The following is a 12435-nucleotide window of genomic DNA, read 5'->3' on the forward strand; positions in this document are numbered from 1 at the left end:
AAAAGGACCTCAAATAAAACACATTTATATGTCACCACATACTCGTTAAACACCTGGTAATAAAACCTACTCAAATACTCAGATGTGTTGGTTCAGTGAATAGAATTCCCTTGGCACATTACCAAGCAGGTTCCCCGCCATCAATAGTATCATTTACCGTTTTAAAAGGCCTTTAACACCCAAGACGGTGCTTAAGAATATGATCCTCAAAACTGCCACATTTCTAAAGTGCCTGACAGTCTATCTCCATCCACTATGTGCCACCGGAAAAAACCGCAATTCTACTTATACGTAATAGACAATTTTTTGCGAGGTCAACAAAGAATGCAAAATCTTTACACAACAGAACACCAGCCCCTTCCCAATAAATTCTTCTTACAAGCCCTAGACACTTATCAGGTTGGATAACATTAGGTAGCTTTGCGGTGGGCCAAAAGAACATCCAGACAGAACCCCACCCACAAGCGGAGCACTCAGCCTCTTCTTTCTTCCCCGGGGCGCATGCGCAGTGCACTCTCCGGGCACCGCACGCCTCTGCCAGCAAGCATAGGGCGCTTACGTCACCGTGAGATGCTGATTTGCCCTTCCGCTTCTCCTAGGAAAACGAGTCCGCGCACCTTTGACTTTCCTTAGCCCGTAGGAAATGTCTTCCCTTCTTCCACCCCAGTACTAAAGACTTCCGCCGCCCGTCTCCAACAGCCGGCTTTCTACCGGAGTTCTCTGTACGTCCGTTGGACGGTGAAGGCCACGGAAAGGAAAAGAGGAGAGGGAGAAGGGCCACTTCAACGTTGTTTACAGGGCGTAAGCAAGTCTAGGAATCGGTCCGCGAGGGCGGAGCTGAGGAAGCCGGCACTTCTTCCTTCCCTCCCCTCCCTCCCCAGCCTTCCCCGCGAGCGGACGCGGCAGCGCTTCTGTCTCGCTTTTTCTTATTTTTACCCCCTTTCCCCTTCCTTTTTTTTCCTTTTACCCTCCTTCCCCCCCTTTCACCATTTCCCCTCGAAGACGCTTCCCCCGGGCAGGGGCAGAGCCGGTCTCACTCCCCGCCTCTCCCCGGCCCCCGCCGCCCTATGGCGAGAGGGAACCCCCTCCCCACCCGGGCACTAGCGGCGGCGGTTGGAGGAGTGGGACCGGCGGTGGCCGCGGCAGCCTCAGGTCCGGGGGAGTCATGGAACTAATTCGCTGACCCACCGGCCGCAGCCGTGCGTCCCGCTCGACCCCCAGCCCCCGCCCCCCCCCCCCCGGCCCGGTTCCCCCTCTTCTCCCTCCTCAGTCGGTCCCGTCCTTGTCCCGCGCGCCCCGCTGCCGCGCGCTGAGGAAAATGGGGTGGTAACGGGCCCCCGGATGACCCCGCGTCACCACTGTGAGGCCTACAGCTCCGCCGGGGAGGAGGAGGAGGAGGAAGAGGAGGAGAAGGTGAGGGGGCGGGGGACTCGCTGCGTCTCCGCGCCCCGCGTCGCGCACCCCCCCCCCCATGGCCCCTCCACCCCCCACCCCGCGCTTCCCGAAGGGAAGCTCCCGGAGCCGCGCGCTCCTTGGCTAAGGCCCGGCCTCCGCCTCCCCCCTTCAAAGGAAACCTTCGCGACCACCCCCCACTCTCTCCTCTCCATGCCAGAACTGTTCGGCACCTGCCCAGTTTGTAAACGGCTCTGTCGTGTTCCCTTTCGGGCCAGTTTTTCCGTCAGCGAGTAACTTTTGTAGCAACAGCAGATTGCCTATTCGTGCACGTTCTAGGCACTGCAAGCCGGTCTAATACGCAAAGAAGCGGACACACCCCCACCCTTAGACTTCAACGCTACTGCGGGAGCCAGAGGAGTGTAATTTACATTGCAAAGCCGAGTGAATGCCAAACGAGCCGTTGAACGGCCAGTGCTGCGGGAATTCGGGGGGGAGGGGAACGTTACCCCAGGTTTGGGTGGGTGGGGGAGATTGGAGAGGAGGTGAGATTTGAGTTGAACTCTGAAGGGCAGGTAGAAAAGTACCGAAATTTTGAAAAGAGGGCAGAACGGTCCTCTCTTGAGCTAGAGGTTCCATTGCAGGTCATTTGGGCAAGAGTTGAGAATTGGGTAGCAAAATAGTGGAAGGTATGCCTGGGGAGGTAGACTGGAATCAGACTGAAGATCTTTGAATGTCAAGCTTAAGTATTTAGCTTTTATTCTGTCAGTGGGGAGGGTCTCAGCGTTTGAGGAGCAGAGTGTGCTCTTAATAACACTTGTTGAAGCTTTTTATCTGACAGGCATTGTTCAAAGTGGTTTGCAACTCGTTGAATCCTCACAAGGACTCGTTGTGAGGCAGGCAGTTCAGGAGCCTCATTTTACAGAGGAGGAAAACTGAGGGTCCACAAGATTAATTTACCCCGTGGGTGACACAGCTAGAGCCCAGTGGCCAGAATTCAAACCCGAGCAGTCTGACTATGCTATATAGTCTCTATCCCAAAATGAATTTGTTGAAAACATTAAAGATAGTATTACTTGCTTCCAGCTTTTGCACATCGTTTGTGGTAGATGAAATAGAAGGGAGTGGGTAAGTAGATTAAGAAAGAATCAATAGGGTTTAGATTTGCTCATCTGGAACCAGAAAGATGAGAGCTTCTGAATTTCTAGTCTAGGATAAATTTCTTAATACTGATGAAGAGCAGACTAATTAGAATCATGTGTTGGGAAGGCATGGTAGAGATTTTCAATTACAGATGACGGAGTTTATGTGGCAGTTTGACTCCTAGTAGGTTAGAATGGAACTCGGTAATGTTTCTTGGTCAGGATTGGAAGCTGAGAGTGTGTATACATGTTTTATTCTCATTGTATAATACTTTAAAAATGAAAGATACTCACTTTTCTGTGCATGTTTCTTCATCTTCAAAATGGGCTTAATAATAATACCAACCTTATGAGGTTGCATAAGGTTAAATGAGTTAATACGGCAGAGTACTTTGAACAGTATCTGGCCAAGTAGTAAGCACTCTTGCTTTGACTTATTAAGAACTTAAGTGTGAGCTCTTTGTTAGACGTAGTGCTAAACTCTGGAGAGTGTTTGCCATCAAAGAACTCGTGGTTAGTAGGAGAGACAGGTCTACAAATAATTATCACAGCAATTAAATGCAGAAGTAGAATTATGTCTAAGTACAGATGTAAGAAGGCAGGGTACTCGTAGCAGACCTTTGCAAATGACAACTCTGTAGGAAGGGGAGTGCCAGCTAGAGGAGGACACTTCAGGCTGAAAGAACTGCGTAGAAAGGCATGGAGCTAGGGAAACAAATAGCGGGCTGTTTCGGAATTACAAGTACCTGTAGTTAATTATTAGGTTGGGGGCATGAAGTCAAGGAGATGGTCACATTAATAAATCCCTCTTTTTAGAATGGGAACTAAGATCCAGAAGTCTGCATCAGTACAAAATTATAAATGGAGTTGGTGTTAATGGTGATAATAAATATAATTCTGTATTAATGAAGTTTCTGTGTTTACCCAACACCATGCAGTACTTTTCCTTAGAATAGCAGGAGGCTCTGTATTAGGATTTACAGTATAGTTTATGCCGTACAATAACTTTATTCACTAAGCTATTTGATAAACACGGAGAAAGAAACAGAAGTAATTGAAAGATTGGCAGGAGAAATGTTAAACTATCATAAAGTTAGAAGTGTGTGGAATATGCCAACCCAAACAGTCTTTTTGTTTCTTAGTTCCTAGAGACTTCTATCTGAGCATTCAAAATTCTGGATATGATTAATGGCATAAAATAATTAGATACAACTAAAAAGTTCTAGTATTTAAAACAGTAAAATTATATTTTAAGTGTATTTTGAGCAGGTTTATTCAGCAGGTTTCATTATTCATGTAACTCAGTCTGTTACACATTAGAAAACAGGCTAATGCATTATCAGTAAGAAAAGTAAAACTCAAGCTAATGCTTTCTTCACTGTATCATTGTCTTACTAGAATCTTTTTTTTTTTTTAACATTTCATTTATTTATATGGGGGGGCACAGCGCAGAGGGAGAAGGAGACTCCCGCTGAGCAGGGAGCCCAACAGTGCAACAGTGACAATTCTGGGCTCAATGCCAGCACCCTGAGATCATGCGCCAGGCAGAAGGCAGATGCTCAACCAACTGAGCCACCCAGGCACCCTGTCTTACTAGAATCTCAGAAAAGGAGTGTAAAAGGTATCCTGCTAATAATAAGCACTTCCATCAATAATGTGTTTGGCCTCCCGGCGAGGGGGGGGGGGGGATTGTCCACATTATTAACTTGTAAATAATTTCAAAAAGAAACTATCGTTTCATCTATCATTAATATTTCACCCCGTTTGTTTTATCATTTGTCCTCTCTCTCTCCCATACATACATATATATAGCATATATTATGGCCCTTTTCTCCTAAGTATTTCAGTGTGTATTTCCTAAGAATAGGGATGTCCTTACAGCATCACAGTAGAGTTATCAACTGTAGTAAGTTTAACATTGATACTTTAATTTGTCCATGTTCCCATTATGTCAGTTGGCCCAATAATGACCTTTATCGCATTTTATCTTCCCAGTACAGGCTTGAGTCTAGGGTCAGATATTGAACTTTCATTTTTCTGTAGTCTCATTTGATCTGGAATATTTCCTCCGTCCTTTTTTCTTTCACTTGGATTATTTATACCTTATTTTTAAAAGATAAAGGAAATTTGAACTCTTTATCCTTTGTTACATTCCCCTAGTGTGAGCAAAGAATGATTCCTTTATTTTCTATTCTTCATATGGTGTATTACATTAATTGATTTCCTGAATGTTAAACCAACTTTGCATTCCTGGGCTAAGTCCCACTCAATTATGGTATATAATCCTTTTTTTATGTTGCCAGATTGAGTTTGCTAGTATTTTGTTGAGGAATTCTGCATATGTGTTTAGAAGAGATGTTCTCAGTAGTTTTATAATGCTGTTGTCATGTTTGCTTAACTGGCCTCATAAAATGAGTTGAGAAGTGCTCTTCCTCTACTCTTTGGAGGAGTTTGTCAAGAATTTTAAACATTTTTCTATAGATGTTTGGGTAGAATTCATTAGTGAAACCACTTGGGCATAGGCTTTTCTTTGACAATTGTTTACTAATTCAATTTCTTGTTATATGGCTCTTAAGCTTTTCTATTTCTTTTTAAAGGTAGTTTTGATAATTTGTGGTTCTAACTAGTTGTCCATTTCATGCAGAGTTGTCCCGATTTATTTGCAAGCCATTGTTCATAAAATTCCTTTATAACACCTTTTTTTCCCCTACAACATAGGTAGTAATGTCTCCTTTTATTCCTGATTTTACTACTTCATCCTTTCTGTTTTTATTTGGTCAGTGTAGCTAGAGGTTTGCCAATTTTGTTGATCTTTTCAAAGAACCAACTTTTGGTTTCATTGATTTTGTCTATTTTTCTGTTCCTTCATTAATTTCCACTCTAATTTTTCTTCTGATTTGCTTTAAGTATAGTTTGCTCTACTTGTATCCCATAAGTTTTGGTATGTTTTCTTTTTCATTACCTCAAAGTATTTTCTGATTTTCCTTGTGATTGCTTCTTTGACCCAGATTCCTTTGTTTTAAAAAAATTGTTAAAGCGTCTAAGTATTTGAAAATCTAACTTAGGATCTTAACTGTAGGAAATTGGAGAACAGGAATCTCTTGAACTGTCTTATTCTTTACATGATTTATCCTGTGTATCCCTCTCTGTTCCCCATCTGTCCCTCCTAAAAATAATATTCAGAGGAAACATTTTGAGAGAAGAGCAATCACAGGAGCAGCCAGCCATTGGGGTGCGTTGAGAAGGCTGGGGGATCCTGGTGAGCCACCCTGTTGGGTGTAGCTAATAGAATGAAGTAGTTTGGTAAGTTTTGACAAGAGTTAATAAATTACAGACTAAAGATGGTTAAGTGTCTGCCTTCAGCTCAGGTCATGATCCCAGGGTCCTGGGATCGAACCCCCCCACCCCCACCCCCTGCTCAGCGGGGAGTCTGCTTCTCCTTCTCTCCCTGCGTCTCCCCCTGCGTCTCCCCCTGCTTGTGCTCTCTCTGTGTCTCTCTCTCAAATGAATAAAATCTTAAAAGGAATAAATCTCTAGGGGTGCCTGTGTGGCTCAGTCGTTAAGCATCTGCCTTCGGCTCAGGTCATGATCCCAGGGTTCCCGCATTGGGCTCCCTGCTCCACGGGAGGCCTGCTTCTTCCTCTCCCACTCCCCTCTGCTTGTGTTCCCTCTCTCGCTGTGTCTCTCTCTGTCAAATAAATAAAATCTTAAAAAAAAATAAATCTCTAAAAAAAAAATAAGGTATAGAAGAAGCCTTAGAACCAATAAATAAACCAAGTTTAATCTCCATCCAGTATAGGTGTTTTTATTCTGAAGATCTCTTTGACAGATGGTCATCTAGTTTACACTCCATTTCTAAGGTTAATATTTATATCTGCTTTAGATGAAATTATAGTGAGTTTATCTAGTTATGGAAAATCTGAGAAAAGTACCAGGGCAACAAAATTGGAATCTCAGATCATCTCAGCAGAATGTAACAGTAGATGGAATATAACAAGATGACCTTTTTTTAAAAAGAAAGAATACATTTACAGTCCTGAACAAGGTCATCCCCCCACCCCGCCAAAAAAGGGGGCTCCAAAACTATGTGCACAATGGGGTGGGGCAGATGGAGAGGGAATTTTCCTAAGAGTGTACCTTAGAAAGTCTTAAGAGTTGATAGTGTGGTATGGATTCAAAAAAGTAGCTAATGATCTTAGACTGCATTTAGAAGAGCAAAAGATTCTTCATATGGTGTATTACGTTACATGTCACACATTCCTCATATGTCATGTGAGGAAATCCTGAACAGTTCAGCTGTGAAAAAGATGAATTGGTGGGCATGCTAGCCACCTTCAAACATTTGAAGAATTGGCCTGTGAAAAAGAGTTTAGACTTGGGTTTGTTTTGTTTTTGGCCCCGCCCCAAGGATTGAAACCAGTCTTTGGCAGAGTCCCTGTTTCATCAGGATTCTATGAGTGATAAAAAAATAATATTGGAAGATAACATTTCAGTATCATAATGTTTATCATTTCATAGGGGAAATAGTGGGAAGCTGCTTTCAGAAGGGAGAGAAATCACACCAGATTAGAGAATCAAGAGTTCTTGGAAGAAGTAACCTTTGAAATGGACCTTTTGGGTTAGGTATTCTTTCTTTCCCTCTCTGTTATTTACTGTTTTTTCCTTGGTATAAAAAGTACTTAATGCTCATTATAGGAAATTTGCAAAAACTCAGAAGTTTAAAGAAGCAAAATGAAAAAAATCACAATCCAGTTAACCAGAGGTAGTCTGCAGTAGATTCTATAGCAAATAGGCAAAGTATGTGAAGTGATGAATAAGAAAGGGATAGTACCTAGAGTTGGGGGTGAAGGGGGCATGGAAATTGACATTTGTTACTTGCTTTTTTTAATTAATTTTAAATTTTATTTAAAAAATCAGAACTTTTCATATGTTAATTCTAGGTATTTAAATTTTTTAAAAATCCCATGAATCTGAAGCACATACATAATACAGGTACATAGTTGAAAAATGAAATAGTTATATGAGGTTTATAATGAAGAACAGCATTCTCCTGTTACTGGATTTTCTAACCCTTTTCTCACAGGTTAACCTCTGAGTGCTTATATGTCTCTCTTGTTATTTAAGATCATATTTTCAAATAACTTGCCCTACTGTCTTTTGATATTTCAGTTTTAGGTATTATTTATGGTTTGCCTACTGTGACATATAAAGATGTAGTGCTCATTCTATCTTCTAATACCTCCCATCTTCCCAATGCAGTTTTATCTATTTATTAAAGTCCCTATTCAGTATTTTCACTATTATTGCTATGTAAATGTTGTGGTATATTATTACATTTACCTTCTTGCATAATCTTTTTTTCTGAAGTTAATTACCTCTTCAGTTCCTTAGCTTTCATCAAATCTAGTTGAGTCTTGCCATATCTTCAGCTTCTCAATCTAATTTTCTTTTTTTAAAGATTTATTTATTTTATTTTTTAATTTTTTTTATTTCTCAGAGAGAGAGAGGGAGTAAGCACACAGTGGGAGCGGCAGGCAGAGGGAGAAGCAGGCTCCCCACTGAGCAAGGAACCTGATGTGGGACTCCATCCCAGGACCCTGGGATCATGACCTGAGCTGAAGGCAGACGCTTAAATCAGCTGAGCCACCCAGGCGCCCCTCAGTCTAATTTTCTACACATGGTTGTACTTCTCAAATCTCTAATTTCTTTCTTTCTTTCTTTTTTTTTTTTAAACCTGAAGACATCGGTCCTGGACTTTCAGTTGCCCTGCACTGATCTAGACTGTTGCTCTTTAGGCTTGCTCATTTTAGAGGGCCAGTCACCTGATTGTTGAGTTTTTCTAGATCAACACTCTCCAGTAGAACTTTCTGCCAGTGATAGTGCAGAAAAGGAACATTTCTATCTGATGCAGTATCCACTAACCACATATGGCTGTTGAGCATTTGAAATGGGGCTAGTGTGACTGAGGAATTATATTTTAACTTTATTCGGTTCTAATATAAATGGCCGTATGTGTAGCTAGTGGACACTACTAATTGGAAGCACAAATAAAGATGGTTTTATACTTAAGGGGATGGTTTCATACCGATTATACGGGAATGAAGAAAAAGGTTTAATGAAGAAAATTTAATGAAGAAAAAGGTTAGTAACCCTTATCTGATGAGATTTTTAAGAGGAGTATTTGGGACCACTATTAAGAATAGCTAGTATAAAAATCCCATGATTTAAAATTTGTTGTCACAATTTGAGACGCAATCATGTATTTTCATCAGAGTCTGTAAGTTCTATCAGTTATATGGCCATGTTTTTATTCTCTTTACAACTGAGTTTCAAATTTAAAGTAAATATGTTTAGGTAACTGATTATTATTGTAACATTTTAATATGTTTTAAAGAGCTGTAAAACCCTATATTGCCTCATAACATTCTTATTTTGTTTTATGAATTGTTTAATAAGAACCAACATATTTATACAACGCTCAGCGTATTTTATAATTAAAGAAAAAGCATTGTTTTATATTTGATTTTATAGGTAGCTACATCAAGCTGGGAGGCAGGCAGATCCAGAGGATATCATGAAGTTTCCAGGGCCTTCGGAAAACCAGAGATTGTCTTTCCTTTTGGAAAAGGCAATCTCTAGGGAAGCCCAGATGTGGAAGGTGAATGTGCCGAAAATGCCTACAAATCAGGTAATGATTTTTCTCGTCACTCTAGATAGATGACTTCTTTTAGAAATAAGTGTACTGTCATAAAGTGGTATCTTGACACTGGATTGAAGAAATATATACCATTAAAGGATATGCTCTATTCTTTATTTGAGAAACCTCCCCTTGTTTTATTCTGAAATAGAACAAGAATGAATTTTTTGTTTTTGTTTGCTTGTTTTGTTATCTGAGTTACGGCTTTAGGAAGGTAGATATATTCTCTTTCTTTGTAGTCCAATACTAACAGTAGTAAGCTATCTTTATTTCTAAGTATATAGTTAGCTAGGGAGGCTGAAATTAACTTTAGTAAACAAAAATTTGTTCTGTCTTTCTTGAATATTTATAAGGAGTTAAAGTAAGCTACTAAGGTAATGCTGATGTTGGACATTTCTGGGGAAATAGCCAGTTTACCTCTCAATTACTGTTAGCTATATGCCTTTTCTTTTAGAAATTTTTATGCTTCTATCATATAATCCTATCTGTTATTTTTGACAAATAACTATAAAGTTTATGCACTCCCAAAGCTTATTGTATAAGCTCTTTTTATCCCTAATACCTAGCACTGTGCTTGGGATAAAGAATAGTGGCCAAGAAATTTCTGATTTTTGATTTGTAGGTGAATGAATAGCAAATATCTAAGTTCCTCCTTTGGTTTAGGTTAACCTTTGTTCATAGGTTATTGAAATCTATATGCATTTTCTACTAACCTACTTCTGTCATTCTTTCTCACAAGCTGAAGAAATATGTTTTGCATTTACTGTTACTTGTCATTTAACAGATTGAAAATAAGTTAACCTGAGTGATTATCTTTTAAGGTAGGAGCATTTACATATGATACCACATTTACTATCTTATTATATCCTTTGAAATAGGCAGTAGTCCCACTTTGCTCAAGACTTTAATAAGTAGTAGAGGTATAATTTGAACTTGATGTAGTTCTCTTTCCATTATACTTTGTTTTTCAGTTTTTATTTTTGTGTGCTTGTGTGATATTTTAGATTACTTGGGGATTCAATCATTCAATAAATGTTCATTAAGTATCTGCTACATTCTGAGCACTTCTAAGCATTGGGGATACATCAGTGAGAAAAAGAGAAATTCTTACCCTTATGTTCTGACATCCTGGTAAGCCTGAAAGCTTTAATACAGCTGGCTTTAGAACCATTTCTTTCTTCCTTCTGCTGTCTCCTTGAGTCAACATGTAACCAGTGATAATATTCTTTTACAACATGGTCTTTGAAGGTAATATTCTACCAAGATTATAGTATATTGCTATATTATCACTTAATCTGGCCTATTTCTGTAGGTGATTTAACAAGTATTATTGAGGTAATACCAGAGAACAGAACAGTATTAGAACTTTGAAGAGGGAACTACTTAGGGATTTGCCTTTAGTGATATCAAGTAGAAGCCAAAGTTAATTCTTATAAAATGTGGGTGGGCTTGTTCTGATGGGGATAGGGGATAAGACTGGGACGAGAGTAAAGAGCTGTAGTAGCTTAAACCGCTTGCTATAGTAACCCCTAAGGACGCTTGTCTGTTCTAGTTCTAATTTCTTTATTTTCTTCTGCCACTCTCAGGGAGTGGCTTTTCTGTTTCTCTTTCCACTATTGATTCTAACCATGATTTCCCTCCTGATTGATTCCTTGCAGAAAAGAAACACAGTCTTGTCGTTAAGCCATAAACATACTTTTCCAGCTTTTCTAATATTTTTTTAAGTGCTGGTAAAATGGAAAAATAAAATATTTTAAAGGTTTCTGTTATGCTTCTTTCCTTCAGTTTCCTTGTCTTTCTTTCTCTACCTCTGGATCATTCTCTCACAATTAATTCTCTTTTAATTTGCATCCCGTATCTTCAAGTTTAGGACAGAGTGGTCACACAAGATATATTATATACCTATCACTCCTCTTCTGTATGCTCCCACAGCACTCTTTACTTCTTTATGATAGCACACAATATTATAATTTCCTGATGATTTGATTGTGAGTTCCCTTGGGGTTGGGTTGTGTCATTTTTTGTTTACTGGCATATAATAGATTTCCAGTAAACATCTATAAAAATGAACATTATCATTTCTTTATAATTAGTCCAGGTTAGAGAAGTTCTTTTATATAATAATAGTACTTTCGAGTACACAATAATTTTGCTATATGAATTTGGGAGAAAAAATTGAAGATTGGTCAAAGTGACATGCACTTTCAGATATTCTCTATTTTGCTAAAGTGCTTTTGATATGCAAAGATAAAACTTTGCTTCAAGCTGTTCTAAGGAATCTTAAAGGCCATATAATTATGTGGTTTCTGAATACAGGATCCTGAGCCACTGGGCTGCTGAGAATCACCCAGGAGGCTTCTTACAGAGATTCCAGGCCTCATGCAGACCTGTTGGGCTTTTGTGGTAGCAATTGTGGAAATTTGTTTTATTAATATGCATTAGATTTGGGAGACACTGATTTACTCTAACCACACAGTAGGAAAGTTCTCCTTCTAACATCTCTGGTAAGTGATTCTCTGCTTTGGATACTTAGTCCATTCTACTGTGGGAAAACTGTAAATTATTGGAAAGATTTTCCTAAATTGAACCTGAAAACTGCTTCTTTCTAGTGGCTACTTATTAGTTCTGGTTTTGTCCCCTGGAGCAATACAGAATAAATCTGTGTCTTATTTTAAATGGTAGCCCTTTATCTACTCAAAGATGTGGTAAGCCCACAAAGTCGTCCTCTCTTTTCCTGATTGAACATCCCTTGTTTTTTAACCATTATTTGACAAGATTTCTCTTTTACCACCCCAGATCTTCTTTTTATAGATACACTCTTTTAGTGTGTTTCTTAAGTTGTGACATTTCATTTTAGTCATTAATGGACAATGAAGTGAAACTATTGCCTCACTTTATCTTGGCTTGATAATTTTGTTAAACTAGCCCTAAATTTCATTGTTTTGGCAGCAGTGTCATATCGGCTTACTGAACTTGTTTTTAAAACCTTGTTTTTAAAACCTTGTTTTCTCTAGTTTTAAGCAAAGTTTCCTTTGTGCTAGATATACTTTTAGTTTTTGGCCTAGTTATGGTGTTATTTATTCTTATTAAAGTCAATTCTGACCATTTTTCTGGCTTTAAAATTATGATTGTTATATGTTGACTTTGTCATTCTTGTATAATCTGTGGATTTGGTAAATAAATAAATCTATTTATCCTGTAGGT

General features: G+C 39.4%; 1 protein-coding gene across 3 annotated transcripts in view; it reads left to right on the forward strand.

The window, feature by feature from the left end:
• The first annotated feature begins 870 nt into the window (after nt 1–870).
• The window catches only part of CCNI (cyclin I), a 33760-nt gene continuing 22195 nt past the window's right edge, over nt 871–12435 (forward strand). The window contains exons 1-2 of one of the 3 annotated variants that reach the window (XM_021702260.2): nt 871–1413; nt 9066–9222. In XM_021702260.2, coding sequence (XP_021557935.1) covers nt 9109–9222 — 114 coding nt within the window. In that variant the 5' untranslated portion in view covers nt 871–1413; nt 9066–9108. Of the gene's footprint in view, nt 1414–3993; nt 4156–9065; nt 9223–12435 lie in introns of those variants that run through there. The other 2 variants (XM_021702261.2, XM_021702263.2) reach the window with 2 other exon arrangements.

Source organism: Neomonachus schauinslandi, chromosome 2, assembly GCF_002201575.2.
Source record: "Neomonachus schauinslandi chromosome 2, ASM220157v2, whole genome shotgun sequence".
Lineage (NCBI taxonomy): Eukaryota > Metazoa > Chordata > Mammalia > Carnivora > Phocidae > Neomonachus > Neomonachus schauinslandi.